At 38.6% G+C, this 12,799-nt stretch overlaps 1 protein-coding gene across 1 annotated transcript; it reads right to left on the bottom strand.

The window, feature by feature from the left end:
• Positions 1–9,825: 9,825 nt before the first annotated feature.
• On the bottom strand, positions 9,826–10,230 carry LOC147425184 (uncharacterized). The gene has a single exon (XM_086500617.1). The coding sequence runs from the start codon at positions 10,228–10,230 to the stop codon at positions 9,826–9,828; it is 405 nt and encodes a 134-aa protein (XP_086356743.1).
• Positions 10,231–12,799: the final 2,569 nt, after the last annotated feature.

Here is a 12,799-nt window from a genome sequence, read left to right as displayed (position 1 = left end):
ACTCTTCAATTGCAAAAATGAGAGAATGAGTGAATTTTAGGTTTAGTTGACTTTTATATGAGCTCGCCCCATTCACACTTGGACGCCCATGCTTAGCCAACTAATCCCTTGAATGTTCCAGTTAGAGTTCGCCTCTCATCGACGATCATTCTTACCCTTTTCCTATTGGACTGACAAGCCCGGTACCTGACTCTACCAAGTAAATAATACAACGTCCGTCGTAGGTGATAGGGTGTCCGTGAGCCGTGAGGGTTAACACTTGGGTTAGGCACAATCAATCCTGCATAACCACTTTAGAACATACCATGGCTGCAAAAATTTAGGCAGCATAACCTATATCTAGAAAAAAAAACCATGAGCCCCACCGGCTTCCACCATAATCCATGAGAGAATCTCAGCCCTTAACCATAAATCATAACCATATTGAACCAACTCCCACACTTGGAGTTTGACATATCCCATGCAATTAATCGAAGTCCACACACATGTGACTCTTAAGACTTGATACTTTCATGCATAAAAAGAGTCCAACCTGCAACTAAACCTTATATAAAAATCCAATTTTGACAACATCCAACCATGCAAAGTTGATGCATCACATCTGCACTTCACCCCCCTAGCACTTAGAGCTAGTTTTGACCTAGAAAGGTGGAAAGCAATCATAATCATGCATATGAGGCATCCACATCAATCGATGAATTCCTATACATCATATGATAACATTCCATCACCATAAACATGATGCAAAACAGCTCCGACCTTTAGGTCAACCATAAACCATAACTTCACACATATGCAAAAAACAATTTTTTGGTATTTTTGAGAATATGCAAAACATGCAAATGAAAGTATTTTACCTCAAACCAATGCATTAAGCTCAGCTCCATAATATAGACTATCACTCTATGACACCGCTTCACCCATATGGTACTCACATAACAAACGGAAACCCCAAAAGAAAGCCACTTTAATCATATCTGCCTATGCGGTTCGGGATGTTTAATCATATACTCTCACATAAGTTTATGGTCATCTAATAGTTGAAATCAACTCACCAAAACAAACTATAAAACATATAAAAACAGCTCGGCTAACTTACAATGTCATATGGTACAACCCCCATGTTAGCACCCCTACACGTGTAGGTAAAACCGGTTATAGAACGATTAATAATTTGCATTCTCGAGATGATAATGGAGACCTAAATTCATTTATCATCAAGTTTCATCAAGATTTTTAGTTGGTTAAGTGGGTTTGCCCATCCGGTGAATCTATATAGTGGGTCTCCAAAGAGCCTGGAGTCAAAAAAATTGGTTTACAGTGGGCATCAAACTGCTTTTTGACCATATCTCTTAGCTCGTGCGTGTTTTTCATATGACACCAAAGAGAGAATGTTCTAAATGATGTGTTTTTTCTCTCGTATAAAGTGTTCGGGCTGATTCATAGCGGTTTGTGATTTATGACCAAAACAATGTTCCTACTGCCTCTATGACGTGAAATGATAAGCGCTTTTTATGCACGCACGTGACCATAAACGCATCATGTGCATAAATCAGCGTGTTAAACATGATGAAATAATCATGGGACAACTCGGTTAATCCATACATGCACTCGTGTGATGCGAAAAAACAATCACCGAGAGGGTGACTACTCAGAAAAACGACATAGAGAGAGAGAGAGAGAGAGAGAGAGAGAGAGAGAGAGAGAGAGAGAGAGAGAGAGAGAGAGAGAGAGATAGATAGATTTTATTATCGTCCTCGGAGGTCAAATATGACCTATGGGACCAAAGTTACATGTGATGTAGTATGTGTATGGCTGATGAGTGACTCTCGATGCTCCAAAATTGTAGTGATGAGAGTCGCAATGGAGAGCCCACACTTTGGCTGGGAGAGGAAAGTGTGTAGGTCTAAGTTATGGCTGAAAATGTGAGAGAAGCAAGTTTGGATGTGACCAAAAGCTGAGCACTCTAGTAGTGTGTGGTACTCAGACTCTCAAACTTGCAGTGAGCATAATGTGCACAATCGATTTGACTCTTCTCCATTGCCCCAACGCCCTATCTCGCATCGAAGGAAATGGGAGCTAAGCCGAATCGCTGCAATAGTGCATATCGCGGACAAGGGAATAGGCTCAAGCATGTAAGTGTGAGTACGGTTTCCTCTCTCAGCAAAGAACATGGTTTTGTAGTTGGGGGCAATATAGGTGGTGTAATGTATGAAACGTGACCCACCGGATTTCTCCCAAGCCGTAATACATTGGCGTTGTAGAAAAGCTTCATTCACTTGAGAGTCAATTGAAGCATCATGTAGCAAGTGTAATGCATCCCATCTCCCAAACCACTTCTTTATGTCTTGCATCCATCCCGTGCTCAAGATCTTGCTTTTATGCGTCTTTTGAACTTTTTTGCTTGCTTCCCATGCAATTGTAGGAAGTCGATGTGAGGGGTTTTGACGCATCTTTATCATGTACTCCACAACCCTTTCCATGCCCATAACCTCAATTGGAAGAGATCCCGACTCAAGAAGTAGGAGCATATATGGTGTTTTTGTCTTAACTTGGAGAAAGTTTGTAAGAAAACGCTTTTGGACATTCTCAAACTCTTTCCAAGTAGACTTTGAGATGCTCCCGCCCCACACTTCAACTCCATAAAGAAGAACCGGTGTCACCAATGCATCAAAAAGATACTTCTTGAGAACCCAACACTTGATGTTTCCCACATTACACATGTTCTCAAATGCATAATATGCTCTCTTTCCCGCTTCCAAACGACGCATAGCACATTCATGCCACTTGTGATTGGATGGAACCTCAAGGCCAAGGTACTTAAAGCTCTCAACAACTTCAAGTGTCTCATTGTTGTACACAATGCATGGCTTCTCCTTATGGTTGGTTTTCACAAGCATAACCTTTGTTTTGGATTCATTTACAATCAGCCCACTATGCAAGCAAAAGTTCTCAAGGACAACCATAAGCTTTTGTGCATCTTCTAAAGTGTGTGCTAGAAGCACTACATCATCCGCATACAACAAAAGCATGATTACCTCATTGCAAATAGTGACCTCTTCAATGCCTTCTTCTTGCATAAAGTCAAGTACCATTTGTTCCAATTGATCGATGCATAGACCAAAGATAGTTGGTGACAATGGACATCCTTGTTTAACCCCAATAGTGCTTACAAAAATTTCTGAAATTTCTCTTCCCATGCGCAATTGACAAATCACCTTCTCATAGATTCGAGAAACCGCAAGCATAAACTCACTTGGCACTTGGAGTTCTTCCATCCTTCTCCACAAATTGTTACATGGAATCATATCAGAGGCTTTCTTAAAGTCCACAAAACAACAATACAATCGCTTGCCTTTCAACCGACTTTCCTCCATGAGAACACGAAGAGTGACAAGATGATCAATGGTGCTATGGCATCAACGAAAACCCGCTTGTCCCTTTGCACGCTTGTCATTCTCTTCAGCCCAATCACTCAATTTCATCCCCATTATGCACCCAAACAACTTTGCCATAAGAGACCCAATCATTATAGTCCGGTAGTTGCTTACATTCTTTACATCCCCTCCTTTATGCAAAGGCTTAACCCAATTAGTACTCCAATCATGAGACATACCATGTTGAAGTGCAAGGTTGAACATATCACACATCCACTCATGGGTAAAATCTCCCGTCCATTTGATCATCTCCGGCTTGATACTTTGAAGATCTCCCGCTTTGCGAGTGGCCAACTTTTCAAGCCCACCGCATACATCCTCAATAGTAAAAAAAGAGGGCATACATGGGAGTGAACCATAAAATGACATTTTTTCAGCATTTGCTTGCTCATATAATTGCCTACAATGTGTGTACATATCCACTAGAATCAAGTTACCAAAATTATCAACCCGCTTGCCCCTCAAGTTTCTCCAAAATCTTCCACATGCATGTGCCTTTTCTTGGACTTGAAATTCTTGTTGCTTTACTTCCCATCTTCTTCTCTTCTTTTGAATCAATGCCTTGTATGTATGCAAATGACATTGATAGTTGTCTTTGTCCATAGTTGCATCAAGCTTTATCAAGGACTTTCGAGCATCTTGACATTCTTTATCAAACCACCTTTTGCGTGATCTATCTTTGTTGATACCATGGAGATGCTTTATGGCAAAGCATTCTTCCGCACAAGAACAAATAGCTTTCTTGAAAGCTTCCCATTTAGTTTCCAATGGTGCATCACATTGAAGCTTTGTCATCCATAGTTTTTTCTCAACCATTTCAATGTACATTGGTGCCCGTTTGAAATCCATACATAGTGATAACTTCTCTTTCCTTTGGTTGAGATTATCATGCTTAGTTGCTTCTCCACATGAAAGGTCAATACATAAGGTGCGATGGTCGGATTCCGGGGTCCATTGACCAAACATAAAACTCTTTATGCGATACATGATGGCTTCAGAGAGTAGCATATAGTCAATCACACTATCCCCATTATGTCTCCTACATGTAAATCCATTGGTTTAAGTCCACAAGAGAGCGTTTACATTCCTTGACTTCCTCTTCAAGTTGCATCAAACGTGTTGTTTGCATCTCAAGTGTCCTCTTGAGATTCTCATTCTCAACCACAAGTACCCTTAGTGTGCCATTCTCCATTGCAAGTGCTCGTAAGTCTTCGCCTTGTTTGTTTACGGTCTCTTGCAATGATACCAAGTACGCCATGATCATGGTTTTCGATGTCGTTGGTTGGGTGGTTGTGTTGCTATCTCCACACTTATGAGATTTTGGATCATTTTCCACAATGGTTGTGGACCTTGTTGAAGAAGAAGAACCCTTGCGAGTGCCGGAAGACATTGTATGTAAAATAGGAGATGAGAATCAATTTTGTTGAACCTGTTCACTTCGGAAATGCTGCTATAGAAACGCCTTCCATAACTCTGAAAATTTCTGTCTTTACATCAATGCGTAGAGGACTTCGTGATCTTCGATTGAGGCTATAGATCACCCAAATCGGAGTTCGGATGAAGAAGTTATTATCAAAAGAGTGGACTGCTGTCTACTAGGTCAAAAAAACGGCTGCGTTTTTTGAGAGAGAGAAAGAGAGAGAGAGAGAGATGGGGGAGAATGACACAAAGGGGGATAGAGATATTGAGAGGGGGTGTATTGAGGTAGAGAGAATGAGAGAGAGAGAGAGAGAGAGAGAGAGAGAGATGATGGCTATGGAGTTTAGAGCTTCTCACTGTGCTTTAGAATCAATTAGGGACTGTCAAAAGGCTTCTTGCTTTGCCGCAAGAGAGCGATGATGAGAGCTACGTAGAGGTATTCACCACGAAAGCTTTCGGAGAGCGCATACACCATGAAACGAGAGAGAAGATAGTAAGCAAGTAGAGAGAGAGTATCCTTCTTCTTCTTCTTCTTCTTCTTCTGGAGAGAGAAGAGCTTATGGAGATGGTGATGAAGAGCTTGCACTACTCCGTATAATAGATAAGTATAGCCTTGCGATAGTAGACGCAACAGACGGCACTGAAAACTGAGCCCTCTATGCCAATTTATAGGTTCTGCAGCTGCCCAACATGCGTCCCAAAGTGAAGGTAGTGCTACCTCTTCTGCCTAGAATAGTTGCATAGCTTTTGGGACTTTTCTAAAAACAAGCCTTTGCTTTTGGTGGTCAACTCTCCCACTTACCATTCAATTTTTACAGCAAACCTGGTCAATTTAACAGTATCTGGTCAACTAATGGAAACCGTAGCTAGACTCAAAAAGCAGATTTTTACAAAATTGAACCATAGCTTCCCTGGAACACGTAGATCAAGGATCCGACGTTGCTTTTTGTAAAAAAGCACCTAAAAGCATGAAAAAGCTAAAAATATCGGATTTCTTCAAAATTGAACTAAGCGTTCGTCTAACCTACTGGAACATGGAAACGGCCTTTCTTTTTACTTTAGAACCTTCCAACACTGTCAATCAAGCATCTTAAGTCAAAATTTGATAAAATAGATATTGAAAGCTATTTTGCTTATTTTTAGAAGAGACCCAAAAATTGGTGATCTTACATCCTCCCACACTTGAAAAATTCGAGGTGTCCTCACCTCAACATGAAATCTGGATAATTTAGTCTCATTACATCATCACATTCCCAAGTGGCATCTTCCTGAAGATACGTTGACCATTTAACGAGGTGTTCAATAATGGTCCAATTACGCAGAAGCTTGGTTCTGCTCTGAACTATTACTTCGGGATATACTTCAAAAGTTTCGTCAGTAGATGTAGATAATAGAGAATCATCAAGAATATATTACGGATCAGGTACATACTTCTTGAGCAAGCTGACATGAAAAACATCATGTACCTTTATGTGTGGTGGTAACAAGAGCCTGTAAGCTTGATCATTAATCTACTCTGTGATTACAAAAGGTCCCCACAATATCTAGCACTTAGCTTCTTACACTTACCCATTGATAAAGAACTACGTTTTGGCCTCTTCAAAAAGTATGGCAGATCGTCTTGGGTCAACATAACTCTTCTGTCTATCTTGAGCAGTCTTAATATCCTGTCGTATAAGGTCCGTTTGTAGTTGCATTTCATCCAATATTTCTTTGGATGCTTGAACTCATATGAGGGGGTCTGTCCATTTGAGTGGAGTAAGACACTCTTGTCCGTACAATGTTTGAAAAGAAGACCTATTTAGGAATTTTGGGAATTATTCAAGTCCCATTTCTTATAACGCTATTTAAAAACTTAGTATTTTTGTGTAGTTTGAGCTATCATCTATTCACGGTTACACTCTATGTTTCATATACCCCTCAACACATATCTATAGGGATATGTGCATTTATATACATACTCATATGCATCAACTACAATGACATCAAAAGAATGAGGGAAGCATGGCACTAAACTCAATTTGCATTATACAACATTATTCATGTAGAAAAAGTTCTTTGAATTAGTAGCTCAGATTTGAGACATTAACGTTAAAGAATTGGCTATATCAATACTCATGAAAAGAATCTACAATAATCAAAAACAAATTTTAGAATTGAAGGGATCTCAAAATAGTGTGGTGTTTAGAAACACCAAGATAGAAAATAAACTCCAATTCACATATTTACATGGATCCAAGTATTTTACAACTCATCCGAGGAAATGATACTATGACAAGAGGCTCAATGACTATAAATACATCATTAAACTTTGCGTTTTCTCATGTATTGCTCCAATACGTACAAGGTTTCTCTATCACAAGCTACTTCATTTACCAACATATTGCAAGTATACTCTCGTTTGTCCCTTGCATAGATCCAACCAAGTAACCATGCAATGATTATTCTCTCCAAAAAACTTTCAAGCTCTTCTATTGATTGATTCCACATTTTTGGGAAAATCAAGTAGGTTTTGGGCATATTCCACATTACATTGTAAAGGGCCTCGTAAAAAATTAAGGTATTATTTCCATCCAAATCATGAAAATTTCTCCATGCTACATCCAAGTTCTTATGGTATACAAATCGATATCCAATTAGAAGATCTGTCTTTTGGCATGCTGCCTATCCTGCTATGACATTAAATTTTTGATGGTGTTGTGGAAAGCATAACTCAAGAATATGACGAGTCTTTTGCAATCTATTAGTGCTCCAAATCCACACCTCAAACCATTGCATGCAAAAATCTAGGAAAGTGAATGCATATTTGTGAATAAAATGCCACACATTTGTACTCTCTTCAACGAGATGCATATGTTTTCCCCAATCTGGGCATACATCACCATGTTGCATTTCAATGGTCTTAAGCAAAACACCATTGAGTTCAAGGATCAATACTCTTCTTTGTTTCCGTATAGTATCTGAGGGTGATGGAATCAGTTTCCTTCTAGGCCTATGAGTCCTCAATGACATGTGCCACCTCAATAGTAAATGCTTTGTACATTTGAAATCAAATTTATATGCTTCAGAATCTCCTATTCCAAAAAAAAGGCATGATGGTCAATGGAAGAGATATTATTTTCAATTCACATAGTGTGCACCAACATTATTTATTTTATCCATGATATATATAGACTTAAACCTTGAGAAGACAACAAAAGAAAATATTTTTCTTCAATACACAGAATAAATCTTGTACAAAGAGCTCCAACCACAAAGATAAAAGAGAGACTTCTTTTCCAAGGTTGAATAACATCTAGTTGATGAAATATAAAAGTGTACATATTTGGTTCATGTTCAAATAATTGGACCCAACACATTGTTTTGGCCGGAATACTAGAGCCCATCACATTGTTGTGGTCAAAATCTTCTTAACACATTTCCACCACTCTAGATGTATGTGAACATTCCAGGTGATTGAGTCAACGCGCACACCAAGCCCTTACTGGTTGTTTTCTTCCACCTACAATAACAAATCTACTAGATTAGATAAAAATTTGATTTTATTTTTTATATTTTTTGATAAATCTAAAGTGAGTCCTACCCATAAGCTTAAGTAGGCCTTTTGTAGCTTTGATATGTATGCTTTTGCTGCAACTCCGCTAATGAAATGACCACGACCATACCCCAAGCTAGTAGCATAAGCAATAGCATGTTGATCACTCAAATTTTTTGTTTTGTGAGACAATTTTAACAAGTTCATCTGGTTTGAAGATAATAGTGGCACACCAAACTTGGATGCCAACATAGCTGGATCCTTGCTTAAGGAGTTCACTACTTTCTTGCCCCTACTTTCTTGAACATAATTTAACGTTATTGCACAATGGTAGCTGTGAAGATGCACAAGATGAGCTTTCCACTTCGACTAAATTGTTGTCAAGTTATTCCCTTAGAACTTGGACATTGAACATGCCCCATTTTTCCATAATGTCTTGAAACTTTGTAAATAGGTCATGAACCTCTGTGATTGGCGATTGTCCTAGCCGATTGAGTGAAATAACAGATCGAATATCATCTGTATTATTTAGATTTAAAAGGTATGGTAGAAGCTCATTGCAAAGAAGATAGTCAGGCCTCCCTTGAAAACTTTCCGGATATAAGCAGTTATCTTTTGGGTTAATACATCCCTCGAAAGGGCTATCATCAATGAGCAATGTATTCTTTGTACTGCATAAATTCTTGCACTGATAGCAAACTCTCAACAAAGTCTTATAAATAGCCTCAACATTAGGCTTATCCGGTCTATACACTTTTCGAAGATTATGGATGTAGCAATCTTCTTGTCCCCATACCATAAAGAAATGATATTTTTTATGTGCATGCTTTTCAAGAGTGTTCACATAAGTGCAAACATTCTTTTGTAGCATGGTGGACCAAATACCAACATGAAAGTACTGACATATCTCATCCAAAAATTCAAAACAACTTGGGCGAACAACAATTGTGGTGTGACCAAGGTCAATTTTGACACAATCTGTACATGGATGCTTCTTGTCTGCTTTGCTGAGTAAAACTCCATTAAGATCAAGAATGAGTGCATGTTTCTTCATGTTGATTGCATGAGCAATATTGTCTGCATACGATACAAAATAATGATAACAATTTAAGGTTTTGCACTTATAAATCTCAAAACAAGGGACCATATATTTGCAGCACACAATTGTAAATTGCACACGTTTATTTATGTCTCATACTCCCATACTCATCTATAATGATGTCTCCTAAAAGTGATTGCTTTTCTCTATTGATGTGGGAAGATTGAAAGACTAGTTTATCTCCATCTCTCTCAAAAGAATATAAGCTTCCAAGTGGCCTACGTTTTCGTGCATCAGGACGTAGCTCCTCAACGTTGATGTCTACTTGTGGCACACTGGATCCTTGATTTTGAATGTCAATTCCACCTGCAAAGACAACATAATAGAATTTTGTATTATCTTCCAAAAAGGGCCATATCTATACTAATCACATTGGACAAATAAGTACGTTTGTTTTTCTCACCAACTTCAATCCCTTGCTCCCTTTCTTGAATGCTTTGGACTTTGTTTGCATTTGGTGTTGCTTTTCCTGTCCCTTTGTCCATTTTTTCTTGTATGTCCTTGGTTGCAAGAGTCGCTTGGAGCTCTTCATTGGCTTCACCCTTCTTCTCATTACCCTCTGCATCCTCATCTCTTTGAGGCATGTTGTTAGTGTCGTGTGAAGGTTTTGGAGAATTTTTCACAACAAAGTCACTTTGATGCTCTACCACCACCATCTCCTCTTCACTATTCCTAATGTCACTTTCATGAATTTGGATCTCTCCAATTGTAGGTAGCATGTTCTCGCTCTCTTTAGTCATGTCATTTGAAGTTTTTTAATTTGTGCTGCTTGAGATATGTTATCTTCGTCTTCTATTTTGTTGTCTTCATCTGAAAGATGAAAAAAGCCAAATTTTTATCTATTTAGAAAATAGTCTAGTGGATTTTCAATAACCATAGAATCCATTTCATTTCCATCATCTAACCCAGACGTTTTATGCTAGAAAGGCTCCATTTAGCACATTAACACAAAAATGCTCACCTAGAATGATACCTAAATCACATTTGAAAGTGAGGCTTAATCTTAAGCTCCAGCCTAAGGCTTAGGCCTCACAGTTTAGGCTTTTGTTCAAACATAGACCTTAAGTGTCAAAATTTATGCTTATGCTTGAAGTTTAAAATGTAAACCCTAAGCCCCTTTTAGTCTTCATCATTCACTATGTGAAAACCTTTTATACTATGTGCACTCAAGTCTTAACATATGTAATTGCTACAATAGGATATGAAATTATGTACTTCACTTGGAAGTAATGAGGTAGGATTCTATGACAAGGACTTTTGTCGTTGAAACTTCTACACATGATCACGTGATACTCACCTAACATGCTACCTATTTCACATTTGGAGGTGAGGCTCAAACTTAAGCTCATGCCTAAGGCTTAAGTCTTAACCTTAAGCTTATGTTTCAAATGTAAGGCTTAAGTCTCAAGCCATGTCTAGTCTCAATGCATTCACTATGTATAAAATTATTATATTGTGCACATCTAGGGCCTATTCAAAAAACCTCTTAACTATGAATTTTTCAAGGTATGATCCTTTTTACTTCATGATCCGTAAGTATTGTATTTGGTATATTACTACAATGCTCTTGAGATTGGCCTAACATGGTAGTGCTCATGAGCTCGGCCTCACATGGTAGTGCTACACTAACATGTGGAGGCAAGGTTCAAACTTAAGTTCGAGCCTACAAACTAAATTTCAATGCCTTGTTAGGTACGAAGACATTATGAGTTTCACGTAACATATGTAAGTGCTACACTAGGATATGGAATTTCAAGTCTCACTTAGAAAAACTCAACCAGGACTTTTGTGATTGAAGTTCATACACAAGTGCTTCACTATCTCTCCTTGTTAGGCTTGAACTTAAGTTTGAGCCTCATTGGTGTTTGGTAATGCTTCACTATTGTCTCACCAAAACCAAAATTTCTTACTCTTAATACACATCTGTATGTTAGCTATGATTTGTGAATTGGCACTTTAAATAAATACACGTGCTTTGTGATGGCTCAAACTCAAGTTTGATCCCCCCCATCATTTTTTAAAACAACAACAATTAAATCTAATTAAAATGACATACTTTTAGATAAAGACACAAGATAGTATTAAGAAAATAGTGTTTGAAGGACCTAAAGCATCACAATTGATCAATTCAATACACTATCCTGCCTCTTTACACTTTAGGAGTCGGTTGGTACATGATAATGGCATGCATCATTAAACCTAGTATCAAAAATACTCTAAGAAGCATTCGCACCTTTTTCATCAGCTACTACAATGTCTTGAGGGGCTCTACATCCTCTTGTGCATCCTCATTTCCTGCATCATCATCCTCATTATCTTCATCATTTTCTTTTGCACACTCAACATTCACAACTGGACTCATTTCTCCAACATTGTCTCCCTCCCCTTGATGATCAAAATTCGTAGCTTCTTGAACTTCACTATCATCCGTGTTGTCTGCGTTATCATTGTCTTCATTTCCATCAACATCCTCTCCACTGCTTTGTTGCTCATCGATGTCAAGATTGTTAAGGTCTTCTTTTTCTTTATCATCCAGCTCCACGGTTTGTCTCGCAAGTGATGCTTGACTTGCACCACACCACTCCTACAAGGACGGATCGCTCTCCAAAAGACTAGAGCATTGAGTTTCTAACTCCATTGCTTCAAAATCATCTTTACATAGAGAAATTGCTCTTCTCTTCTTTGACAAGCTTTGCTCCAGCACAACTCCACCGCAAAAAAATTCCAAAACATAGCTTTGCTCAGGACATAGTTTGATGGAGTAGGAAAACACCTTCACGTCAATGCTAAAGACTTCATTAATCCCAAAAGGATAGAATACCTTCTTGATTTCTAAAGAGGTCAGTGCTTTGTTATCTTCGGATGGAGTTTCCATGTCCATCAACTCCTCTTCAAAAACCTCTTTTTCTTTTGCACTCTTTTTCATCTTCCTCTTTGCTAGTTTTTGTCGATCTTCCTCAAGAGTAGAATCATCCTTTGCCTTACTTTTCTTCTGAGTCCTTGTTCATCTTGCTCTTGTGAACCTTCTTTCTCCTCTAAATTAATGGTGGCAGTGATCTTCTCTACATGTGTTGAAGCGCTTGCACGGGCACCTCTTGATGTTGCAAGTGCACTCCTAACTATGGCTTTCCCTGTCTTCTCCACAACTTTCTAGATAGTGCCTCTATTGGTTTCTTTGCAGGTACAATCTTCTTTGGTAAGCTCAAGACTCGCTTTGCATGTTTCACTGCCTTCACTAGGTCTTCCACACAGTCCACACCTGAGTCTTCTTGATTAGTGAAGTTGGAGATCTTCAATCCTAATTTTACA

This window comes from Adiantum capillus-veneris, chromosome 25 (genome assembly GCF_014529385.1).
Source record: "Adiantum capillus-veneris isolate H3 chromosome 25, ASM1452938v2, whole genome shotgun sequence".
Taxonomy (NCBI): Eukaryota; Viridiplantae; Streptophyta; class Polypodiopsida; order Polypodiales; family Pteridaceae; genus Adiantum; species Adiantum capillus-veneris.
Note: the sequence above shows the minus strand (reverse complement) of the source record. Positions and strands in the feature narration are given on the sequence as shown.

What these genes read in the sequence shown, in the direction of transcription:
- LOC147425184 (XM_086500617.1), bottom strand. Translation starts at nt 10,230, where the DNA reads ATGACTAAAGAGAGCGAGAACATGCTACCTACAATTGGAGAGATCCAA.